Source organism: Symphalangus syndactylus, chromosome 4, assembly GCF_028878055.3.
Source record: "Symphalangus syndactylus isolate Jambi chromosome 4, NHGRI_mSymSyn1-v2.1_pri, whole genome shotgun sequence".
In the NCBI taxonomy this organism is placed as follows: domain Eukaryota; kingdom Metazoa; phylum Chordata; class Mammalia; order Primates; family Hylobatidae; genus Symphalangus; species Symphalangus syndactylus.
Genome location: NC_072426.2, coordinates 115,151,233 through 115,178,773, shown reverse-complemented (window position 1 = coordinate 115,178,773; position 27,541 = coordinate 115,151,233). Strand labels below are relative to the sequence as shown.

Below are 27,541 nucleotides of genomic sequence, written 5' to 3'. Positions count from 1 at the left end.
TACATTTTTCATTTAGCCTCCTAATATTTGGTATTAGCTAACAGAAACCAAATATTTACTACTTTTCAGTTACTATTTTAAGTTCTTAACTAATTTTTTGTTACAGCAACTTTACAAGAAAGGGACTATTTTGTCATCATTTTAAATGACATTTAAATTATCATCATAAAATGATGATAAAATAATCCCTTTCTTACAAAGTTGTTGTAACAGATTGTCATTAAGATGACAAATCAGAGGAATAAAGAAATTACATTACTTACCTAAAGCAACACATCTAGTAAGTGACAGCCCAGAACAAGAAATGAGGCAGCCTGTCTTGCATTCATGTTTTTAGCAGGAAGTTAGGCTCCTCTTAGAATAAACCAGTGTCACCTCCTGTTTGTAAAACCCTATTGTCTAGCTTTCCTAAGGCTTCAATCATGAAAATGAAAGTTGGTCTAAATTGAGTTTCTTCCATAGTAGAGAGTGGAAACATGATTTGTCAATGGAGGCTAAACAGGAGGTTGCCCTTAGGAGAAAAAGGATGTGATGCAAGTTGGCATTTCAGCTAGTGGGTGGGAAGGCAAAGAGAAAAAAAGAAGAGGAAGACCTATGTGAGCTAAATTCTCATCCAGTACTGACACACCAGTAGGGGATTGAGAGTGGATTTGGTGGCATGCTTAGCCCCCGACACCCCAGCCAAACTCCTGACAGATACCAACATGAAGGGTATTCTCACTCAAGAATCGGCCAAATGTGACAACAAAGGTGAAAACTAGGTAGGCAGAGAGAAAGATTGAGTTCACTCATCTAAGCTTCCCTAGAAGGAATCGAGAAGTTTCTGCCAAAACCCACAGGGAGCATGGAAGATAGCTGAGGAGAGAGTCAGAGGCTTGCACTGAAGAGGCAGTGGCCAAGTCGCATAAAGGAAGCTGAACCCACCACATCAGGGACACCTGGCCCAGGGGGGTAGGCTGAGGCACAGGAGACCTGCAGCGTCTCTCTCAAAGGGCCTTCCATCCTAAAGAAAATACCTCTCAACAAGGATGTGCGTGTATTTCCCGCCATATGTGGCACTAGGTATTATCTCTATCTCAAAATCAATCATTTCATATGTTTTAATAAAATTATACAGTGATTTAACCACAACTGTAAAATATGTGCTAATAAAAGGTAATTGTATATATACATTTTAATGCACAAATTAAATTTCTGTAAAGTGAACTTTACTAACTGTGACAGTAGTCAAAGTTTAATGTCCCATGAAAAGGTTAACAATGTCAGGTTGGTTTTCACAGAACATTAACCTATTGTACCAGAAAATTAAAATAAGAGAAAGAATTAAATAAATAAGCTCACTAATGGTAGATGACGACAGTGAGGTTCATGCTTATTTATCTATGCATATATGTCTAATCTCTAGAGGATTCTGACAACTTTCTAAGTATTATATACATTAGGATACCAAGAAAAAAATAAATACACCAGCATTACCTCACATTATAGGAGAACTAAAAAACCAAAAGATGCTTTAAGAATTAATATTTGATTCAACTCTACCCTTCCTTCCTATAACTGAATAAACAGAGCCCTGGAAAGCAGAAGACAAACTTATTTCTTAATCTTGCTGGCTAGATGAGACAATCACATTTTTATTTTTTTAATGTAAGTGGCATACAGAGTGAAAAAAGAAGGTATGAATTAAACCACAGGTGCTGGGTGGAAAAACAGTTTTTTCTCTACTCTCACACCACAACAATCAATACAGAAAACTTCTGTGACCAAGTGTGTGGGGATTTCTCCTAACCAACAAGCAAGCAATCAGTTCTGCAGTGGACACCCAACTCTCTACCTGGAAATAGCATCCTGACACTATCTACTGGAGACAGCATCAGATCACACAGGTTGGAGGCTCAGTCCCCACAAGCCCCAGGTTATTTTGCCTGGGCTTCTATCTGACCAGTTATAAATCAGTTCCCGTAGCTCGGTCCTTGGGTTTGATTAATTTGTTAGATTGGCTGACATAATTCACAGAAACACATTTACAACTTCATTATAAAGGATATTTTTAAAAATACAAATAAGCAGTCAGATGAAGGGATACACAAGGTGAGGTCTAAAGGGTCCTGAGCACAAGAGCTTCCATTCCTGTAGAAGTGGGATGTGCCACCCACCCGCACGTAGATGAGTTCTTCTTCACCTTTCTGCAAGCTTCCACAAGTCCAGCTATTCAGAAGCTCCCCATATTCTGTCTTTCTGGGCCTCTTATGGAAAATTTATTGGATAAGAATGATTGAAGCATGGACAATCATGTAAAAATATGACTGGACAAAGAGAGTATGACCTAATATGAATAGACTGAGTGGGGCAAACCAGCAAGGACTGTTTAGATTTTTCTTGGCCTTTCTGTGCAGCATTCCTTTTTCCTGGGTATGGTGCAGGACCCCTTCAGAAATGGGGATCTTATGACTTACAATCAGACAATTTCTTCATGGCCAGCTCCAAGACACAAAGGGAAGGAAGATGAGAGTATATTTTTAGTTTCTATGGCCTTCTTAGGGAGAAAAAGGAGAAAGTTAAAAAACAAAGTTGGGGGGAGGCAGAAGAGCCAGGTGGGGTGGGTCACGCCTGTAATCCCAGCACTTTGGGAGGCTGAGATGGATAGATAGCTTGAGACCAGCATAGGTAACACGGTGAAACCAAATTTCTACAAAAGAACACAAAAAATTAGCCAGGCAGCATGGTGTGCACCTGTAGCTCCAGCTACACAGGAGGTTGAGATGGGAGGATCACCTGAGCCCCGGAGGTCAAGGCTGCACTGGGCCAAGATTGTGCCACTGTACTCCAGGCTGGCTGATAGACTGATACCCTGTCTTATAAAATTGAAATTTTAAATTAAAAGGAGGGGAGCAATCTCTTGACTTCGTGATCCGCCCGCCTCGGCCTCCCAAAGTGCTGGGATTACAGGTGTGAGCCACCGCTCCCGGGGCGTGGTGGCGGGTGCCTGTAGTCCTAGCTACTCCGGAGGCTGAGGCAGGAGAATGGCGTGAACCCAGGAGGTGGAGCTTGCAGTGAGCCGAGATTGCGCCACTGCACTCCAGCCTGGGCGACAGAGCAAGACTCCGTCTGAAAAAAAAAAAAAAAAAGAGGGGAGCAGCAGGAAAAGGTCAGAGAGAGATTCTGTTCTCTGAGCCCTAAAGAGCCCCAACATTATGACGAAAGGCTGTCTTTCACCTTTATTACTTTAAAGCTGTTTGGAAGCTGCTTCAGAAACCAAGAACAAAAGACTAAATACTTTAACAAAAGACATACCTATTGTTTTAGTCACCTAGGAAATAACAAGATCTATGGGAGTTATGAGACAGAAACCATGGACAGAAACCAAAATATATACATCATAATATCAACAACTTTTATATTCATCATTCCATGTCTCAGCAATATGTAGGGGAAATTACCTAATCCACATTAGCAACAAAATTATACAATAGTTAGGAATGAATATGGTAACATATGAAAATATATCATAGAAATCAATAAAACTAGATTGAAAGGCAAAAAGAACAATTAAATAATTTGAGAAGCATACTTTATTCCTAGATGGAAACTATATATTACAGAAATATCATTTTTCCAAATTATTTCATAAGAAATAAATTCAGAAGTGAAATTGACATACAAGACTTGACATAAGTAGCGAACTTGACACTATGATCCGTAAGTTCATCCAAAAACATCCACTGGTGAAAATAATTTTTAAATAGAAAAGGAATAAAGAGGAACTAGACCTAGTAGATATTAAAATTTACCACAAAATGAAGGTCTATCGATTGGTCTATCAATACTGACGTATTGACAGATGACTCAATGAAGTGCTATCTGAATCTTGAAGCAGCAGGTAAGGGACAAGTTATTACTTAACAAGGATTTTGTAAAGCATTCCTTTAGGTCTTTAAGATATTTATATTCTCATCTCACATCCTATGACAAATAAATTCTAGCTTTAAAAAAGACATCTAGAAAAAAAGTAAATATTTACATAGTTTCTAGATGAGCTCTAATATTTCTGGAATTTGTCAGTGACAGTAGAAGCCCACCTTAACTACAGTGGCAAAGAGATCAGCTGGTATCATTCAAGACTCACATACCTGCCCAACCTGATGTGCCAAGTCTCTGTGAGTCCATCCTTGGGCAAGGATGAATAATTTCAGGCAATGTCTGGAGTTCCATTCATTCATTTTTCCATTGTTTATTAAGAAGAGGAAGTGTCATAGATACATTAAGGAGATTCTTAAGAGGATTTGGTGGATGATTTGGGGTATGCATTAATTACCTCTGAGGACTCACATCATTAGATCCCAGCCTCCATGACGACAGGAAGCCCAAACTATCCCAAAGGGAATGAGCCTACATGGAGTGGTCTACATGAAGAAGAACTGAGACCTCCACTTGACACTTCTCATCAACCTGACATGGAAACAAATTATCCTTCAGGGACCTCAGTGAGCCAAACTCAACCAGTTGCCTGTTTTTGAAAATAAAGTTTATTGGAGCCCATGTTCATTCATTTATATAATATCAATGGTGTCTACTACCCTGAAGCAGCAGAAATATATAGTCATGACAGGGACTGCACTTAAATCATGCAAAGCCAAGAATACTTACTCTCTGGCTCTTTAGAGAAAAATGCCCTGCTTCCTGCCTCCCAGCCTTCAAGTCTTCCACTGAGGCCCCATGCATCTGGAGCAGAAACAACCATACCTGTTGTACCCTGTCTACATTCCTGATCTGCAGAATTCATGAGCATAATAAATGGTGTCTTTATTACATGAAGTCTGAGAATAATTTGTTATGCAATCTGAGCACCTGGAACATAGGTAAATATAGTGCTTGAAAAAATTCAAGCTTTTGTTTGTTAAAATCTTGGATGATCTAAACCCATTTTATTTTTTCCCTGTTCCTCCATCTCCCAACACACATACATTCAGATCTTTGTAGACTTTAAATTCCAACTAAGATTAAGGAACATGCCCAACTATCTCCCCTTTAGGGTTTGTAACCTAATATACTTTCCTTCAGGAAAGCAAATAGTAGTTACAGATGTCCTGACTATCCTTAAAAATAAAAATGTTTTGTTCATGTGGGAGAACTTCAGTTTCACCTGATGTTTCCAGATCTCTCAAACCATGAAGTCTCATTTCACAGTTAGTCTTTGTTTCCTAATCACTGTAAGAATCTCTAACGAACAAGCAACACCCTCCAGTCTCATAGCACTGGTAACTGTGGCTCATAGTTCATTCAAAGAGACGTCATTAAAGTACCCAGAATCATTTTCTGTATTTTCTCCGTTTGTCATTCATCAAAATGAAGGTTTCATGAAGAAGACTAAAGGCCATAAAATAAAATACACTGTCATGATCCCTTTGAAATGTTTTATGCATTTATTAAAAATAGGGCAGTTTGAAGTGAAAGGTCAGCCAATGATAATCAATTTCCTTAAAATTGATAAGATTCTTATTAAACATTTAGCATTTGGGTGTCATTTCAAAAATAAAATATAGTAATGTTTCTCAAAAAGTCAACACAGGAAGATTGATAGATCTGACAAAATAAGAATTATTAATTTCTCTCAGTTAATGTATAACAAACAAGATGATAGGAAAATCAGACTTTTAAAAAGTGAAATAAAAATGATAAAATGTACTGGTTCCTTAACATATTAAGGAATTATAAAGTTTGGTTAAAAAAACAACAAAATAAAAATATCTCTAAATATAAAGATCTTGAATAGATAATTTTAAGAAATGAAAATACAAATAGTACGTGAACACTTTAAAGAACTCAACTTACACAGTAATCAAAAGAGGTGAAATTTTTCACCTTACATAAAGGAATTGCAAATTTGTATTTTTATATATTTTTCTATAAAAGTAATATATTCACATGGCTAAAAAACAAAACAATATGAGAAAGTATTTACGTAAGAATTAGGCTTCAATTCCTGTCCCATTCACCCTATTCGTTGTCCCTCCACTCTGGTCTCTGTAGGCAAACATTTCTATTAATTCTTGTGCTTCCTTGAAAGTTTCTTTATAAAACACAAGCAAATTTAGAAATATATACTTATATTCTCTCATTTCTTAAATAAAATCAAATAACAACTGGCGTCTTATGTGGGGATGAATATCTTTTTTCTGAGTTGAAATGCTATTTGCAGTTCTTTTTATATAAACTGTTCATTTATGTTCTTTGCCAACAGCTCTATAGCTTATACTTCCCCACACGCCCCAGTTTCTAAAAGTTCTTAATATATTAGGGGGAGAATGCTTGGTGATTGGAGAAGTAAATGTTTTTCCCAGTTTATCATTCTTTTGAATTTCCCCAGAGGGTTTTTTTGTTGTTGGTGGTGTGTGTGTGTGTGTGTGTGTGTGTGTGTATGTGTGTTTTTGCCCACCAAAGAATTTTTTTAATGAGTCAGATTTATCTCTGTTTTTCCTATTTTAGATGCTGGAATTGAGTAATGGTTAGAAACTTTCACAGGTTATTTGGGGGTTTTCTAAATATTAAGTCAGAGAAACATAAAGGTTTTACTTCCACCTGCTTAGGTCTTAGAGCTTAAGACTTAATTTGTCTCTTGTATCTGCTTTGTTGGCTAAAATCTCTGGTACAGCATCAGTAGCAGAGTTGAGAATTGTGCATCCTTATCTGATTTATACTTTTAACAGAATAAGCAGAAATGCCTCTAGGGTTTTGTTATTCATTACAAAATGGCTTTGAGACAAGATTGTGTGTTTGTGTGCATGTGTGTTTGTGTGTGTTTGCTTGTGTGCATTCTTAGGGCTCAAAAAATATTTCAAAATGAAGGCCTCAGAAGCAGTCTCAAAAGCAAGTTTCTCTCTGATCTCCTACTCTCTTCTCTCATCCTGATTCTTCCCCAAGGAGAGCTACAGAAACTAGAAGCCCTCTTCCTCAAGGCAGGTCATAGGAGCCAGAACCCCTTTTCACCAAAGCCAGGCATAAAACCTAAAAATATTACTCTAAACTTCCCCGACCTTTCCATGTAACAGTTGGCCAAAAAGAAATTAAGACTTCATTCCAGAGGGGCCATATCCCATACCTGGGAGGAAGGAATGCTGCATAGATAGGGCAAGAAGAATCTGAACAGGCCTTCTTGAGATTTCTCTACCAGGTCTATTAACATTAGATCATGCCGTTTTTGCCAAGCACAGTTCTACACTGGCCGTTTATGCTTCAATCATGCCTAGCTAATGAAGTCTCCATAAACATTCCAAAAAGACCAGTATGAAAATGGATAGTTTACCCTGAGTCTTTGGGTCTTCATTTTTGAAGGTTTCTGTGTCACATAAAACTATGATCAAATAAATGTGCTATGCATTTCTCTTGTTAATCTGTCTTTTGTTATAAGGGTGTAGCCTGTGACCTTTATAATGGGGAAGAAAGGGATCACCCCATTTCTGCCCCTACAGCATAAATAGTTTGTCAGTTCACCTTGTTTATAAAATGTTTTAACTCTTATTTTATTGAGTTGTCTTTTTAAAAAATATCCACAATGGCTGTTGAGTATTGTCAAATAAATATTCAGCATCTATAGAAATTAACATATGATTTTTAGACCAATTAATATGATAAATTATTTTAATAGAGTTCATAATCTTTCATTCCTAGAATGAACGCTACTTGATCATGATATTACTTTTTTAATGAGTTACTTTTTTAATGATTTTTTTTTAATGAGTTGCTGGATTTTTTTCTGCCAATAATATGAAGAGTTTTGCACTGATATTCATAAATAAAATTGGGAAATAGTTTTTTTGTGAAATTTTTATCAAGCTTAGATATCAGTGGCATTCTCACTTCATGGAAACAATTTGAAGTTTTTATTCTTCTTTAAGGGTTTAAATCAAACTGCAATTATCTCTTCTTAAAACAAATCATTAGATAGAATGTAATATGCAAAGGATGCATGTTGTAATAGCTGAATAATAACAACAAATGAAGAAAAAGCTACATAAAAGCTGAGTCAAACAGAGAAAAAATAGGTTGATGAATACAAACATAAATACATTGGTAATTATATTAAATAAAAATGGACTAAATACTCTGTAAAAGACTAAGATTGTCAGGCTGAATTCAAAACAATAACATAAAACACAGCTACATGCTGTTTACAAGAGATGCACATACATAACACAGACAAAAACAGGCTGAAAGTAAATGGATGAGAAAAGATATATCACGCAATATTAAATGAAATAAACTGAGGTAGCTATATTAATAACAAAGCAGACTTTAAGGCAGGTAGCCTTATTACAAAGATGATGGTGTGCATTTCTTAACTATGACAAGGTCAGACTACCAGTAAGGTCTCACATTCCAAAATCTATAGTCTTCTAAAATCACAGCTTTAAGTCTTATAGGCAAATTCACCGTCATTGCGGGTAATTTAAAAACATCTCTTTCAAAAGCTGATAGAATACACAGTAAAAGAAAAAGTCAACAAGGACAGAGTAGATGTGGAAAAAACAATAAACTTGACCTACCTGTTCTCTAAGGTGCACTGTACTCATGGCAAAACTTACTTTTGTTAGGTCCTCTTGGAACATTTGCCAAAATTAACCATATGTTGGACCTGAAGCAAGTCATGACAAACCTAAAAGGACTAAAGGTATTCAATGTTTTATTCTCTAAAAGAAATCTGGCTGTGAAATCTAAAAACGAAAAAGACAACTAGGGAATCTTCAATTGCTTGAAAATTAAGCAATACATTTTTAAATAATCCATGGAACAGAAAAGAAATACCAATAGAAATCAGAAAAACAATAAAGGTATGATGGGTATGACATCATCATGAGACACAGAAAAAAGTATTTTATTGAGGGGTATGATTCCAGGAAAGCAGAAAGAAGTGAAAATAAGGAGAAGAAATAATAGCAACAACAACAACAACAACAACAACAAAAAACAGAAATGGAGGGTGGAGGGAGCCAACATAAGGGAGTGCAACAGAGTTCGCCATTTCTAAGCACAGCAGTACACAAACTGTACTTTAAGAGGTCACACCCAGGCAGAGAAAAGGGGAAGAATGTGTTGCTAACTTCTGTATCCCATTGGTCAAAGACGAGCCACACAGGCTGTTAACTTGTCCACATCTCCATACAAGGAGAAAAATCAGAGGCACTAAGTGCACAATGCAGGCAGGAATCCGACTCTGCCTGTCAGGATGCACCTTGGGAAGTCCATTGGATCTTGCGAGGAATGGCAGGTGCACCAGCTCTGAGCTCCTCCAGCTTCCTCACTAGAAGCTGCCACCAAGGGATACAACCCTTTCCTTCCAATGCATTTCTCTCCTTTTTAAAAGATGTGCTTTCTGAGATCTGCCTCTTATGGGAACAAAAACATCTTTCTCCAATTCTCCCAGGAATGACTCCCTAGTTGAGTTTAGCTCCCACTCAAAACAGGGCTCTTTCCTTCTTAGAATACTTACCTGCTTACAGTCATCAACACTTGCTATCACTGTGCCTCCTCCACACTCTCATTCCTCCTGGCAGTGTTTCCTGCACAAATTCTGCTAATTTCAGTTGCTTTTGCCTATCTACAGTAACATGTTCTGTATTTTATGGTTACTCACTGTCTCTGGGTTTTGCTAAACGTAGTTTGTGGGACTCCCTTCAATCCCATTCTCATAATTTTCTCTGTGGTTTCCAAGAGGAGAATTACATTTGGCATAAACTGCTGCCCTATTCTTCATAGAACCAGAAAGGATTGTGAAACATCAGCACTGGTGAGGATGCAGTATCACCAAGACTCACATAGAGATGATGAAGGTGTAGGGATGACAAAAGTGTAAATTTGTACATCATTTTCGGGATAAGAGCTGAGCACCATTAAAATATTTATGCTTTAGACATCTTAGTTCCCTTCCTAGGAAATGTACTTAATGAAATTATCAGAAATTTGGACAAAATTTATTCAAAAATATATTCACTGAAGTACTATTTATAATAATCAACAATTAGAGAAAGGAATGATGGGTTGGAACCTATTTTAGAGTATTTTATACACATTAAAATAATGTTTACATATGTAATGTCACAAAGAAATGTCACAATTTCCTGTTAAACAAGCAAAACCACAATGCAACTTTTCAATCTTTTTTATAACAACCACGTAAACAAAATAACCTTGTTAACAGTCGTGTTTAGTTGCCTTCTAGTAATTACGGCAACTGGTGATATTTTTCCCACTTTAAACTTTTCTGTAGTTTTCACTCTTCTATAATGAGCACATATTACCCTGATAATCAAAGAGATAATAAATAAAATTAAAAGCTTTAACTAAATTGAGTTAAAAGTGGTGACTCAAGGCCACCCAAGCTTGTAAGCTGCATCCCTACCTAAAATAAAAGAGGAGGGGACTTGAGTGAATGCATGCACTGGTGAGGTTCCTAGTAACTTAGTTGATACCCAAATTCTGCTTTATAAATGCATTTATTTTTAGAATGTAAAAGTTATAGCAAAGAAATCATGATAAAGACTACAAGTGAATTCAGTTGGCAGAAATGTTTCACAGCAAAAGTTTCTTTAGCATGGAGCCCATTACATTCCCCAGTTTATCCAAAATAAAAGCTACCTTCAAGGGCTTAACCGATACAAATAGTGCCTTTCTGGGTTCTTGTTACAGTAAGAGCAGAGCTCACCAAGGAACAAATTACACTTACTTGCCTGTTTTACTGTGCAGATTGAAAGAGATACTTGAGGTCTTTAATTCCACCTAAATCCTGACATGAATAACTATCACTGGCCACCAAAAAATAAGCAATCAAAATGCCCCTGTTTTTAAGTATCCCAACAAAGGAAGCTGAACCTAAAAAATGTAGGAATCAAAGAGAATTCATAAAAAGAAAAACAGAAGGCACATGACACTCTTCTTATGACTTCGAAACACTTATTTACTACTCATATGCTAGGGGAGATCCCTGTTTAAATCTCTTGCATATTTCAAGCATGATTTCATTTAAGCAAAATTCCCCTGCCATAGCTTATTTGCCACAGAATTGATCAGAATAAATTTTTTTAAAAATAATGTTTATTCCTTTCCATCAATATCTCAGTGACAAGGCACTTCACAACTATATTGCTATTACTAAAAATGTCTCAAATATTATCACTCAACACCCCAAATTTCCCCCTGCTTCTTTTTAAACCCCTCAATGGTAGCAATACCTAATTTGTGTGTATCAATAAGACACTGGCCAGGTGCAGTGGCTCATGCCTGTAATCCCAGCACTTTGGGAGGCCGAAGTGGGCAAATCACAAGGTCAAGAGTTTGAGACCAGCCTGACCAACACGGTGAAACTCCGTCTGTACTAAAAATACAAAAATTAGCTGGGCATGGTGGCATGTGCCTGTAATCACAGCTACTCAGGAGGCTGAGGCAGCAGAATCACTTGAACCCAAGGGGCAGAGGTTGCAGTGAGCCAAGATCACGCCATTGCATTCCAGCCTGGGCGAACAAGTGACACTCCGTCTCAAAAAAAAAAATAAAAAGAAAAAAGAAAAAAAAAAAGTCACCAGTAAACTTGTTCTTGAGTTTGGGGAATTCTTAATAAAAATTCCAAGAAACAGTAATTTCTAGGAAGTTTATGAAGTTAAGGGGTAAGTTTCAGTTTATAAATAATTACTGTCAAAGAACATGATTTCCATGTTTTTTCTTTGAATTTATAGTTATTTTATTTTCTCATACTAAAAATGATGGAAAAATAAAGAAACTGCCTTTTTCCTCTTAGAGTTCTTATAAAATGTTTCAATTTCCTTAAACTCCTTTACTTATTCTACTGTTTGTCTTGATCTAGTATACATGCTACAGAATTCTATCTGAGGGTGTTAATTAGAAATTATAACTGAAAGTGAAAATGAAATGTATATATTCACTTTACCAGTAAGAAGCCAGATGCTTGGATTTATTTCTGCGGCTTTAAAGTCACATGCCCCATAATGAAGTTTCAGTCAATGACAGACTGCATATACAATGAGCTGGTCCCATAAGATTATAATGGAGCTGAAAATTCCTAGCAGCTGATGACAAAGATGTCTGTATTAGTCCATTCTCGCATTGCTATAAAAAACTACCTGAGACTGGGTAATTTATAAAGAAAAAAATGTTTAATTGACTCAAAGTTCTGCAGGTTATACAGGAAGCATGACTGGGGAGGCCTCAGGAAACAAAATCATGGCAGAAGGTGAAGGGGAAGCAGGCATGACTCACATGGCCAGAGCAGAAGGAAAAGAGAGCAGGGGGAGGTGCTACACACTTTTAAACAACCAAATCTCGTGAGAACTCACTATCACGAGAACAGCAAGGGGGAAGTTTGTCCCCATGATCCAGTTACCTCCCACCAGACCCCTCCTCCAACAATGGAGACACAAATCCAAACCACATTGACGTCATAATGTCATAACACAGTGCATTGTTCAATTTATGGTGATGCTAGTGGAAACAAACTTACTGTGCTGCCAGTCATAGAAAAGTATAACATAAAATTATATACAGTACATAATACTTGATTATAACTATGTTGCTGGTTTATGTATTTATTATACTATAATTTTTATCATTATTGTATGGTGTACTCCTTTTACTTATATTTTCTTAAAAGTTAACTGTAAAACAGCCTCAGCTAGTTCCTTCCAGAGATATTCCAGAAGAGGGCATTGACATCATAGGAGCTAACAGCTCCATGTGTGTTACTGCCCCTGGAGACCTTCCAATGAGATAGGATGTGGAGGAGAAAGACAGTGATGTTGATGATCTTGACTCTGTGTAGACCTAGGCTAATGTGTGGGTTTATGTCTTAGTTTTTAACAAAAAAATTTAAAAAGTAAAAATTAAAAAATGTTAAAAACAGACAAAAAGCTTACAGAACAAGAATGTAAAGAAAAACATTTTTGTACAGCTGTATATGTTTGTGTTTTAAGCTGTCTTATTACAAAAGTCAAAAAGTTAAAAAAAAGTTTCTTAACTTTAAAAAGTTATAATAATCTAAAGTTAATTTAATATTAAAAGGAGAAAAATATTGTAATAAATTTTGCATGACCTAAGTGTATAGTGTTTGTAAAGTCTACAGTAGTGTCAAGTAATGTCCTAGGCTTTCATATTCACCCACCACTTACTCATTCAATCAACCAGAGCAACTTCCAGTATTGTAAACTTTATTCATCCTAAGTGGCCTATGCAGGATATAATTTTTTATCTTTTATATTATATTTTTACTGTATCTTTTCTATGTTTAGATACACAAATACTTATCATTGTGTTACATTTGCCTACAGTATTCCATACAGTAACATGCTGTACAGGTTTGTAGATTAGAACCAATTGGCTATACCATATAGACTAGGCATGTATAGGCTATACCATCTCGGTTTGTGTCAGTGCAGCCTGGGATGTTCCCACAGCAGAACTGAGTAACAATACATTTCTTAGAACATATCTCCATCATCAAGTTATACCTTACTATATTTTGTTTAGTTATTGAGACTGAACTTGACCTTACATTTTTCTAAAATACTCCTCAAAAGTCTCAATTAGTCATTTAAAAATCTAATCTACATTATCTTCTAATATCCTTACATAAACTCATTCAAAAATTAGTTTGATTATACTTATTATTTAATTTTAAGCACGCAAGTTCTTTCAAAATTAACCTAGTAATATACAGAAAGTGATATGCACAATTCTGTCATTTTATATGCCTAGAATTGACAAACTATCAAACTATGACCCAGAAGCCAATCCTCATCAGCCGCCTGTTTTTCTGAATAGTTTTGGTGGGACATAGCCATACACATACACGATCATGGCTGCTTTCAGGCAATAGGGCAGAGTTGACTCATTGTGACAGTGAGCATTTGACTCACAAAGCCTATAATATTTACTAAGTGGCTCTTTTCAGAAAAAAAAAAATTATGTGCAATATTCTGTGCCCTCAAATATATGCTTTAAGCATGCAATAACAAACGGTATATTTTTTAAGCCAAGATGCTCATTTTAAAAGCTCTGAGTATATATAACTTCACCTGTTTTGCCACATCTTCCTTATTATTGGTTATGCTATTACATAAAAGTATCTGTACTGCATGATAAAACTTTTAAAACTTTACTTACACGCTCTTTATGGGCTGGCTATCTGCTAACATTGATTTCTGTGCTCCGTGTGACATCACCAGCATGGAATATGATGGAACGTTGCTCCAAAGAGCCACATGGCCATATATTGGAATGGATTCTGTAAGAGTCAAAGGTAGGGATAAGAGGATTAATAATTATGTATTGAGTAATCCTCCCTTCCTCAGATTTATGGTTACCTACATATCTGATCATGCTACAAAAAAACAGGAAGAATCATATGGAGAAAACTATGTAAGTCAAGACTGAACTTCTTGGGGAAATCTTTTCTACAATCCTCAGAGTTCCTCATAATTTAACTCATGTCCTTGCTGACTAGAGCTACATCATTTTGGCGAAAAAAAATTATATATCATTTTTTAAAACCTATAATGCTTCATATAGCTCTCTAGTAAATTGTATTTCTCTTTATCACAAAATATCAGAAAGCACACATGATGTCAAATGTATTTGTGCGTTTGATATCAAGTTATTGACCAAGTCTGAAGAAGGTGTTGAAAATAAGTTGTAAATGTTTATTCTAAAAGTGAAGTGGCAAAGTCTCCACTCATATATGAAGTAATAAAACACAACATCATAATATAGTATAATATTTTAAGGTGTATGTGATTTGGGGTGTATGTGACATATAAATATGTCAACAGATTATATGATTGGAAAACCTAAAAACAGTATAACTTCTATGTCTTTTATAAAGGTAATCCAACTTATTATGCCATTTAAAAGAGTAAAGTAGTGTAACTTTTATTTTATAAAATAAATTAAGAAACATCTTAACCAAATTTCAATATGATCCAAGAATCCTTATGAAGCTTTGTGTTGAAGAACAATATTAAGGTTTTTTAGAAAAACGTACATTCAGTTTAAAAGTTGATCTTACACCCATACATCCACCAATCTTAGAATTGTTTTTTTTTTCCTTTTTGCTTTCTTCTCTGCATCATGTTTGTATAATACCACCTTAAATTTGATTTCACTTCCCATTTCCTTATCTTAAAAGAACATTTTCGGCCGGGCGCGGTGGCTCACGCCTGTAATCCCAGCACTTTGGGAGGCCGAGGCGGGCGGATCACGAGGTCAGGAGATCGAGACCATCCTGGCTAACACGGTGAAACCCTGTCTCTACTAAAAATACAAAAAAAATTAGCCGGGCAAGGTGGCGGGCGCCTGTAGTCCCAGCTACTCGGGAGGCTGAGGCAGGAGAATGGTGTGAACCCTGGGGGGCGGAGCCTGCAGTGAGCTGAGATGGCGCCACTGCACTCCAGCCTGGATGACAGCGAGACTCCGTCTCAAAAAAAACAAACAACAACAACAACAAAAAGAAACAAAAAAAAAACATTTTCTTTTTCTGGGATATATTTTCCATCCTCTTTATGAACCTTCATCAACTCTACCAGGCACACTTAAGAGAGGCCCATTCCCTGAGCCCTTTTCCCTCTCCTACCAGGAAACAAGCTTCCATCAATAACAACCACAATTGATGAATCCTGCAGGAGCATGAGAATGAAATTCGCAAGTACCATAAATGACATAGGATGCACATTTAGACCCATCTGATTCCCAAATGGAAGGTCCCTGAGAAATTGCTGTAGCTGTTTGTCTACACCTGTTTGCTTCCTGAGCTTCTAAAAGGAGAATAAATAAGAGCTCCTAAGAATGTGCTTTAAAGCCAGTTATGCTCCTCTCTCTTTTACTCCCCATGCCAGTATATTCCTTCAATTTTATCAGTATGTGCCAATGTTCTTAGGAAGAGAGCAGGCTAGCTTCTTCAGCAAACACCTAACAAGAGATAACCAAAATATTTTAAAAATAAAAAGCTCTAATGCAGCTCTTATGCAATTTTGCCTCAAGAGTCTGCCCCAAGTAACATATACTTGAAAGCATTATAACAATGCACTTTTTTTCCATAACTGCACAGCAGAAATATTAAAAAACTAGGGCTTATCTATCCACATCATTGGCCTCTATATGGCCAAGTATGTCTTTGGGAAAACTTATGTCTGACCTTGGAATTTAATTAGCACATACTGAAATGGAAATAGATGCAAAGAATGTTATAAACTCTAAAGAACTTTCAGCTCAGCATCCATATTTCATACAGCAAGAAACTGAGTCCCTGGAGACCAAGTGACTTGCTCTGACCAGCAAGACACCCTAGGAACTGATAAGCATATCCTTTAAAAATTTGAAGATTCTATACAGAGTTGTGGTGAACAATGAAATTCATTGTTCCAGCTGACAGCTCATAGCTGAGCCCCTCCTGAGAAATGCTTTCAATGGAAGAAAGCTCTCCCTTCCAAGAATCTGGCCTGCTTCCCTTCCAGAGTTGGAACATCCCCAAAGGGCCACCCTGCCTCTAAAGGGCTCCCCGTGGGATCCAGTGAGGCCACTGTTGCAACTGCATCACAGTCCAACTTCTCCCTCTGCCCACCGTTTTGATCTGCCCTTACTTCCATCAGGTGTTGTTCTTTAGAACATACCCCAGTAAGCCTCTCGCATGTACATTTCTATCTCAGTCTGCTTCCCAGGAACCTGACCTAAAACAATAGTGTATTCTGTTCCTTGAGAAAATGTGAGGTTGGGAAACACTTGGATTACATCAAAGCAGATTATTGCAAGATTTCTTTTAATTTGACAGTGTGCACTATAAACATCAACAAATACCCAGAGTTAACCAAAGTTATTTAACTATAGAACCCTTTTGGATATTGAACATCTCATGAGACTTGTGTTCTATGGAATATGGGCTGGGAAACAGGAATGCAGTCACTCTAGCTCACTTTAGAATATCAGTGTTGAAATTACTCATGTGAATATTTCCTGTAATAACAAAAGAATGGAAAAACCTAAATGTCCATCAGTAGGGTACTGCTTAAGTAAATTATAATACATGCATGCAATGTAATATTATACATCCATAGAAAAGAATGGGAAGTTTTTTTTAATATTAGCATGAAAATATATCCAAGGTGTATTTTTTAAGTAAAAAGAAAAAAGTAACTCAACAGTGTGTATTTGTTTTCAGAAAGGGGGATGGTTAAATATATATGTGCATTTTTGCGTGTCTGCACGAAACATTTTTAAGGACATACACTAGAAAATGATAGCACTAGTTGCATCTATAGAAGGGAATTGGAAAGCGCTTTGAACCTTTTGAAGTTTAAACCATGGGAATGTATTATCTACTCATAAAATTAAAATCAAAATACCACAAAATATTATATAGTACAGATTTAAATATTTTGTCTTAATCATACATGAAGAAAATTTGGGAAAAAAACTATGACATTCTCCATAAAGCTGCTTAGAAGATGAACTCCTGGAAGACAAAATTCATTTAGAATGACCAAAGCATGGCACAGTTTCTGAACCAAAGGAGGCTGTAAATAATTTTTTTAATTGAATTATCCTTCTTCATAAAAATCAGCCAATTATTACTTAACAATTTTCCAGTGGTGCCTCTTTAGATAATTGTTTAACTATTAAAATGTATCCTGTAATTTATAAGAGCCATTTTTTGACACCAGTCTCTATGTGATCACTCAGTGCTGCCACAGAAGACATACCTTGTCTGTTTTAGCACAAAATACCAGATGAGAATTTGTAATGATGCACATTTCTTATTACCTGCTGATAATAACGTATTCGGTGAAAATGACACCTAGTGATATAGTATATCTCCCACTCACAAATAACTGGATTCAAATATTGCTACTGCTTTCACCAATCCCTTAGAGAAGCAAAGAGATGCAATTACCATAATCCTCAGGAATAACACTTAAAATTAAATTTAAAAATCTAGGAACAGCTAATCTTTTACTAAGCACAAATGCACATTAGACCACAAATCCTCCAGTACTCTTTCTCCAGACAGTTTCACTAGGCTTGGCTGCTGTTCTTCTAATTGTTTATTATTCTTGCTGATTAGACCTCCGGCATCTCTTGTTCCAAATACTTAGCTTCACATGAAATGCATCAAGTGATTTAGCCTGAGCATTGGATCTCTGTAGCAGTCCCAAACGTCTTGTTTCTAAAACATTGCTTGCCGGCCTACTTTTTGACAAGTAAACTTACCTTCTCAAGTCTATATAAAAAAGCAATAGTGCTTATAAAACTGCTAAGGGGGAGGTTGTCTCTATTAATAAAGTTTATTTGGCAACTAGCAGTGTTTGGACTCCTTAGCTCTAATGTGGTCAATGTGGTTGCTTTTTTCTCCCTAGATTGGACAGCAGAACTTATCTTTTATAGCACTGCTGGTTCTTTATTCTCCACTTGGGCTGTACAAATTATCTGAGACAGACCTAACAGAGATCCTGTCCTCACAATAGAAGAATAGTCCATAGTCCATTTCAGTACTTTATCTCCTCTTCTCCTCTTTCACTGGCCTCATAAACTATTCTTATCTAAATGGTAGTTATCAAAACTATTATTATAAATAGTTTGACATTCTTGTCTTCTTTATAATTTTTGCTTTTCATTTTTCTCTGCTTTATATTACTTCTCCTATGCCTTTCAGCTTTTGTCTAAGGAAAATGGTTTTTGTAGACGTCAACTTGGCATGCCTCATCCCTTCCATGGGATTACAGATTTGTTACAATCTTTAAGACTTTGACCCTTTCTGCTGGGTGTACTTGCTACAGGTTTCCCAAGATGGCTGCATTTTTTGTAGTCTAAGATGTCGGATTTATTTGGAGGGTTTTATTGGCAGTGGCGGAGTGAAACATGAAGGGGTATAGAAGGTAGAAGTGGGTAACTTTTTTCTTGCTCCAGAGCAATCCCTGAGTAACTAAGCCTGCATTATTAACTTACATGACCAAATTATTAATAAAATTAATTTTTGACAAATATAGAGTGAGAACAAAGAAAATTGAAAAATCTTACCAAATATATATATATCATCTAGGTTGGAATACAATATAGAAAATTATCTCCATTCAGTTATAAAACATACTTCTAGGAAACTAACATTAAATGTGGTCCATGTGGTGGGACCACAAACATTCATTTAAAAAAATAAATGTAAGGAGTATAAAGGCAGTTTTGTTACAAGGCTATATTGCATAGAGGTAAAGTCTGGGCTATTAGTGTAACCATCACCAGAATAATGTACATTACATTGTACACATTAAGTAATCTCTCATCCCTCAACCTCTTTCCATCCTCCAAACCTTTTGGATTCTCCAATGACTATTATTCCACATTCTATGTCCATGTGTACACATCACTTAGCCCTCACTTCTAAGTGACAATATGCCACATTTGACTTTCTGTTTCGATTTGTTTCGCTTGAGATAATGGCCTCCAATTCCATCAATGTTGCTGCAAAAGACGTGATTCTATTATTTTTATGGCTGAATAGTATTTCATTGTGTATGTATATATATACGTGTTTATAAATATGTATATATATAGATGGTCTGTGTGTGTATATGTATATATGGTGGGTATATATACACACACGCACACCGTAGAATCTCTCTCTTTGGATGTGTTGTGTAAATAATGGTGGAAGTGTTCACCATCTATTCTTTTATTACACTCCATACAGACTACCATCATTCCCATCTATTCGTCATTAACATATTACAATTTCCAAAACTATAGTTCATGTAAAATTGAGATTGAGAACTTCTTGATGAAATTTGGAGCTTTCCTAATCTTACCAGAACCATGGAATGCACTGGGGTCTAGAGACTTGGATCCTAGGCTTGATTCTGTCTTTAAACAGCTATGTGACACTAGCAAGGTACTTTATGTCTTTAAGTGTCAGTTACCTTGTCTTTAAAATAAGGAGATTAGACTGGAGGTGTCTAAAGTCCTTTCTAGTGCCTAAGAAACATCTATAAAGAGCACAGGTTGAAAATCTCAGCATATGATAGAATCCATCCATGTTATGTTGCTTCCCTGAACCACCAGATTCAACACCAAAGGGATTTTCTCTGGTCTAATTATCTTAATTTTCAAGAAGAGAATAATAAGTGCAGAGAAATTAAATGTATTGTTCAATTTTACATAAAGAGGTTAAATTGAAATTTAACAATGTGTTTTGGATCCCCACTTTAATTCTTCACCAGAAGTTCATTCAGTTAACATAGCACAAAGCATATGCTATGCATTGTGCTGCTTCTCCACATTAACTTCAATTTCAAAAGGGCTCTGCTTCATCCATAAAATCCATGATTACAGTATGTTTGGAGCTTGCACCTCCATATGTATTGACTATATCTAAAGCGCAGTTACTAGTAGATATTAAGGGATTTTTTCATCTCATAGCTTAGATCTAACTATCCTACACCATCACTGCTACCACCAAAATTCTACTACATTGTAATTTGCTCTATTCCATTATGTCCAAATAGCTACATTCTGGGTCAGAACAATAAATTAAACATCCTAGCTACAATTGCTCTGCAACAACTCCATTTCATCTTGGCTCACTGTAGTTCAATTATCACCTCTACCTTGGAGGAGTAGGAAGATGGGAGTTTCACCATCTCCTTGCACCAATGGCTAATCCACCACACTTTTGCTTTTAAACTGCTTGGCACATAGGTAAACACTCAATACAAATGAATGGTCATTATTATTTTTGTCTTCGTCACTTTACTGAATAGTTGTGCCAACACTGGCATCCTCATTGTCTCCCAAAATGTAAAACAAAAAATGTTTTTCTGAGACCTGTATTAAATTTGATACTTACTATAGATTTTTCATAGATATACTTTAGTCAGTTTTGGAAAATCCCATCTACTTTTATTCTTCTCGGAACTTGACACTAACTTTTCCTGTATCCTTAAGATTATTTTGATAGATTTTCTGATGTTGAGCCATCCAGACAATCCTCAAATAAACCAAATTTAATTGCAGCAAGCATGCTCCTACTGGGGAAGGTTGTGTTGCTGGTTTGTTTTACTGTTGTGTTATGTTAGCTAGTGCTTTATTTAGTATTGAAAAATGTTATTGATTTTTAAAAATCTTTGGTCTGACAACTTTTCTGAACTCATTTGTTTTAGTAGCTTGTTAATTTGTATGGCTTTCATCTATAAATAATGAACATTTTACCTCCTCTCTTTTAATCTTTATAATTCTTATTAATTGCACCAGCAAGGTAGCACCCTCTATAGGAAGTGTGCATGCTTGAGAGAGAAACCTGAGTTTAAGCTCCAGTTCCACCACTTCCTACTGGTAGTCCCTGCACCAGTCAACAACTTCCTGGTGCTTCAGTTTACTTATCTGAAAAGTGGGAAGGAAAGTATCTCATGAGTTTGAGAAGGCTACATATGTTAGCGTACTTGGGACTGTGGATGAAAATAAATGTTAACTATCGAATTATTTATGGAATGAAGTTAAGAATGAAAGACACCTAACCCAACGCTGGACATTTAGGACAATATTCCCAGAGAAGCCATTATCAGACTGAGATTTCTGGACCAGGCGAGTCAGGAGAAGGGGGCAAGGAAGAGATACTGGATGAAGTAGTGCATACCAATGAGAGAAACATGTCCAAATATTTGGCTATGAAAGGAAGTGTGTTGTGTTTCGGGAAAGAGAGTAGTTCAGTATCCTGGACACTCAGCTGTTTACATGCAAACAATAATTGTTCCACTAGATAATAAGTTCCTAAAGAGAATAAAATGTGCTGCGTCTTTTTATCCTTCACAGCACTTGGCAGGGAGCCACGTACACAGAAAGTGATCAATAAATATCCACTATTGTTTAGAACTTTTGGTGTGCTATTAGCCTCTTTGGTTTAAACACCTTAGCCTGGAAGCCATGCTTTATAAGTTGTAGCGGCTCAGAGTAATATGGCTTGACTTAAGAAAGGCCAAGGTTTAGAAGATGAATGCCTCAATATCAAGTCAAATAAGCCATCAGCATAACCACATCTTTATAGTTTTAGAGGTTCTTTACAAGGATCTTGCTTTTCAGGAGTAGAATCTAAAGATACCAAATACAGATTTTAATCTGATATTTGAGGTAACTGCAAATTTTTTTAACAGCATAACAAGAGAAAAAACATATTTCTTCTCTTAAACTCTCAGGAGAAGAGAAACTAAATAAATTAAATTTCAGCAATAATATTATTTTCACACAATTTCTCTCATCTTTTTTGTCCTACTGAAATAACTTCTCAAAATACTCAGCAAATAAAATAAAGAAAATGAAAGGATTTCTGTTTGAAGAAATTTAGAGAATAAGGTGTGCCTTGTTTCAATTTCCTTTCATTTACTGAAGCATTTACTTTGCAAATTTATAAAATTATGCCCTCTATAATAAAACTGGCACAAAATATTAAACAAACTTACTTGTTTTCAGTTCTCTAAAACTCATCCTCCTAATAAGGAAGTTAAAGATTCTATTTGTAACCTGGCCCAAAGTACATCCCCAGAAAATTCTATTTCCCTTCCTGATCCTGATAATAGGAAATATGCTGGGAATAGTTTCCCAAAGGCCATGTGATCACCAGTAATATACTATGAGTCAAATATGGCCAAACTCCTTTTCTCAGAACCTGATCTAACTTGACCCCTCAGGAATATATGTTGGATCACTGACAACAAGAATAACATTACTATAGGTCTACTATGTGCCAGGCAAGGTGTTAGACACATAAGGATGCAGTGTTTGTCAAACTTCAGCCCTTCCAACTCCACCATCACAATTCTTGTCATCTATGACCTTTATCATTTACCTGCAGGAGAGGCAATATGAACACAGATAAATACAGTGATACACTGCAGATACTATGAGAGAAGTATCTATCAGGTGGAGAACACACAAAGGAAATGTGTGAGGCAAGACAGGAGGTAAAGATGTCATCTCGCCAGGAAAGTGTCACAGAGAAAGTGAGTCTTTAAAGATGAATATGTAAGAATAAGCATATGAGGGATTAAAATCCCTCTAGAGAGCAGCAGACAGAGCAAGTATGACAGGAAGGTAAGGGCTAGGAGGTGTAAAAAGCGTAGCCTTCTCTTTCGAAGACCTGGGAGCTGGCCAATCCCTCCTTGAAGGCCTTCCCGAATACCTCCTCTTTCAGGGTGCTTAGCTCAGTGAGAGTCCCTCTGGTTGTCTTATGTGACCCTAAGCCATCTATATATACATTTGCCTCTTGGGGAAACATCCTGACCATTTGTTTTAACCAATAATTCTTTACTTAATTCACAAGCCCAAATCTTGTACAAATAGCTTATCCAATCTTCAATCTAGTACTTCTAATCACTTACAGGACATTTTAAGTAGTTTGTTCCTCTTTTAGCTCAATTGTGATATTTCCAAAATCAAGTCCATCCATTCCCCTACCTTGCCCCATGTGTTAGCTGTAATATATATCTGTTCCTAACATGTTTATCTTTCCTGACTCTCGTGGTCAAAATCTTGGGCACCCTCTGACTCTTCCCTGTGCTCTGCTCCTCCCACTCAATCAAGACCAGTCAAGTATTTAGGAAAGTCCCCGGCCCATATTAGACACTCAAAATTATTAACTGCTGAAGTGCCAAAATCAATTCAATGAATAAATAGAACATTGGTAAATCAAATCTTCCTTGAAATTGGCTTGTCTTTCTATTCTCCATTCTATTTGCAGTACCCTACTACTTAGCATCCATTAATCCATTCATTCCCTTATTCATTTTTGCCTTAAATATTGCTTTAAATACTAAAGCAAATATTTGTTGAGAGACTACCATATGCCTGGCACCAATAGGTGATTGGAATATAGCAATGAATAAAATAACAAAACTACATGTTCTCCTGTGGTTCATATTCTAATGAAGGGAGATGTTAATAATCAAATAATTCAATAAAACATACAAGTCCATAGTCCCTTATATGAAAGTATTAAATCAAAAAAGCTCTAAAAACTGAAAGTTTCTCCTTAATTCACTGATTAACAAAACACAAACTGAACTAACATTAGACTATGTGTATGCTGTATTTATTCCCTTTTGAGAAAGTACCTGAATAAGCTTGGTTGATACGTGATATATAGTAAACACACTATATTAATTTCCAAAATCTGAAAAATAATCTGAATTCCCAAACAGGGTTGGGACAGGGAGTGCTGGTGAGGCTGCAATTTGAAGTACATCAGTCAAGGATTACTTCATTGCAACAGGGATATTTGAGCCAAACCCCAAAGCAGGTAGGGGAAGGGGGTGATATCTGAGAGTAAAGCATTCTAGGAAGAAGGAACAGCAAGGTAAAAGACTCTTAGACAAGAACATAGTAGTATGGTTGATGAATAGAAAAGGTGCCAGTGTAACTGACTCAGTGATTTAAGGGAAGAGTAGTAGATGGCAGGCATCAGGGGTACAAATCACTTAGAGACTTAATATCCACTGTAATAGAATTTGGCTTTTATTAGAGATGCGAGAACCAGGGGGGGTTTGGAATAGAGGAATAGCATAACCTGATTAATATTTTAACAGGATTACCCTTTGTGGTAGATAATCTCCAAAGACAGCTGCCATCAATCAATGGCTTCCCCCCATGAACATGCATGACACTCTATTAATCAAGAGGTGGAATCTTTGTCCTCTCCCCTTCAATCTGGGTGGCCTTCTGACTTACTTTTCCCAAAAAAATAAAACAAATGTTACAGTCTGGAAATTCCATATCCAAGCCTTAAGTGATTACAGCTCCAACTTCCTCTCTTATAGAAGTTGGCCAAGTTGTGAAGAGTCTGACAACCCTGAAATTATCATGCTGTGAGAAAGTCCAGTTTAGTCATGTGGAAAGACTAAGTGGAGGAGAACCAAGGAGTCCAGACAACAGCCAGAACTGAAGCTCTATATATGTGACTTAATGTCTGAGCCATCTCAGACATCTCTTGACCATTGAGTCATACCAGCTGAGGCCACATACATTGCAGTGTAGAGACAAGTCATTCTCTTGAGCTTAAGAAAATAAAATAGTTCTTATTTTATGCCACTAAGTTTTGGGGTAGTTTATTATATGGAAATTAGTAATTGACATTGAAACTACTATGAGACTGAGTGGTGGGAAGACACCTGGAGAGAGGCAAGGACACTGTTAGTGAAGGCTAGAAATGCAGTGACGAAATAGTTCAACCTAAGACTTGCTAGATTGGAAAATAACACCTATTCTCATTCTTGCCTTTCCAGGCAGCAAAAGGTTCTCCAAGAAATAATTAGTTTCAGGGCAAAGATCAAATCCAGGCTCTACTATTACATGTGCTCTCAGGGTGAAGATCAAATCAGGTGTGTGGCATGGAGGCCCTTCATTAAGAACTCTGAAAGATTTAAAGTGGTGTCTCATAGACCTTGCCAACTAGTCAAAAGGCTTCTAAAAACGGTAAGGGCTTCTATGGCATCTTGACTTCCCAACAAATTAAAGTGGAACTTGTCTCAAGGATTTTCTGGTTATGTCTTTTATCTAACGGAGTGAATGAATCTCAATAAAATTCATAGGAAGCCCCCGAGATTTTAAATATCATTGAACTTAAAAACAAAAAGCAGTTAAACAAAAGTGATATACAAAAGGTCTCTAAATTATTAACCCTCTAACATCAGGAAGCAGGCTACGCCACTGCAAAGAATAGCAAAAATTATTTCTCATAGAAAAGAAAGAAAGAATGAGAAAAGGAGCCCAAAGTGCAAAAGATAAAGTTAAAAGCCACAGAGAATCACTCCTAGGGAACAAATTTAAACCTTAATCATGAACATGTATTGCTTCCAAAGCAAGAACTTGGGATATATGCTGGCTCTATTTAGACTTGTTATGCACTAGCGACTGTTATATGCCTTCTATTGTCTTGTTTTGAAATGGTATTTTTTAAAGCAATTGTCCTATTTTTGTTTTACCATTGTACGTTGGGACAAGGGGAAGGTCACAGATAACCTATCTTCTTAGTTACAGGTTTCTGCACTCAAGAAACTACATCAGAGAAATATCATCCTCATCTGGAGCTCCAGTTTAGAGACTTAAAGTCTGAGTTTGATGCCATAATGAGATAAGCTATGGGGGATCCTGAAAGTCAATAATTAGTTAAATGATACAACTACTTGATACCAACATTACGTAAAGTCCAAGTTAGCCATGTATAGAGGTCACATAAAGAGAGATGGATGCCTGGCCAGCCATGAGCTTTCCAGCTATCCAAGCTGATGTTCTAGACATGTGAAGGAAGATGCCTTCTTGAATGTCTCATCTCCAGCAGCCTAGGAGGAGTCAAGCAGCCGAAAGTAGCCCAGATTACAAGATCACCATAAACAACAAATTATTATTATTCAAGTCACTAAGTTCTGGGGGTGTTGTTTTGTTTTGTTCTTGTTTTATGGCTGTTGATCCTTTACATGCAGGGACAGGTAACTGAAACACTGTGGCTGCTATGTTGAGAACAGGCTGGGGTGGAGATAAGGGGACAAGCAGCAGGCACTTTTGCAATAATACTGTGAGACATGATAGCAACTTGAACCCAGGTGACAGCAGTGAAAAAAAAGGTGAGAAGAGATAGGATGTGGGGTATATTTTGAAGGCCTAGCTAAATAATTTGGTGGCAGATTCAACGTGCAATATGATATAAAGAGACGTTAAGGACAAATCCAAGATAGATTGATTATCTGTGGAACTAAGAGAATGAAATTGACATCAAGTAAGATGAGGAAGAAGGTGGGGCAAGCAGATATGGCAGTAAAGGTAGGAATCCAGTCAGTATTAGACATCCAATCAGAGACTGGTGAATAACAGATAAATAGACTGCTAAATGAGTCTGGAGTTCAGGGGAGAGGTCATGGCTAGATTCACATGTACATTTGTGAATCATCAATGTAAGAAGGGATTAAAAACCATGACACTAGATGAGATCACCAAGACAGAGAGTAAAGATAGAGAACAGGCCTAAGGATTGCGCCCCCAGACTGCTATATTTACATGTTAGGGAAATTAGGAACTAGACAGAGACTGAAATTGTTGCTGGTATGGTAAAAAGAAAATAAGGAGAAGGGGAGTGGCTTGGAAGCCACATGAAGAACTCTCAGGTCCTGCTAAAAGGGTACATAGGAAGGGACCCAAGAACTAACCACTGGATTTAATAAAAGGGATGTTCGTGGTACCTTTGACAAGTGTATTTCTAGTGGAGCAGTGGAGGTGACAGCCTGGCTGGTTCAGGAGAGAATGGAGAGAGGAAAACTGGAAACAGAGAATATAGTTAAGGTTGTAAGTTTTCCTGTAAAATGTGGGCAGAAAAAAAACAGATATAGAAGTGAGCAGAAACGTGAGGAGAAAAACATGAGTCTTTTTTAAAAATGGCAGAAGTTATAGCACGACTACGTGGTATTGGGAAAGACTCATAAGAGACAGAGAAAAAAATGGTGATGAAAAGAATGAATTACTA

General features: G+C 36.6%; 1 protein-coding gene across 8 annotated transcripts in view; it reads right to left on the bottom strand.

Moving 5' to 3' along the window:
- Positions 1-27,541, bottom strand: part of IL15 (interleukin 15) — a 376,963-nt gene that overhangs the window by 44,028 nt on the left and 305,394 nt on the right. For 7 of the 8 annotated variants that reach the window (XR_010120381.1, XR_010120382.1, XM_063637646.1 and 4 more), the window contains one exon: positions 14,167-14,287. Coding sequence is in view for 1 of the 8 variants with exons in the window: in XM_055275994.2 (XP_055131969.2) it covers positions 4,695-4,722; positions 14,167-14,287 (149 nt within the window). In the remaining 7 variants the exon portion in view is untranslated. Of the gene's footprint in view, positions 1-4,582; positions 4,723-14,166; positions 14,288-27,541 lie in introns of those variants that run through there. The other variant, XM_055275994.2, reaches the window with a different exon arrangement.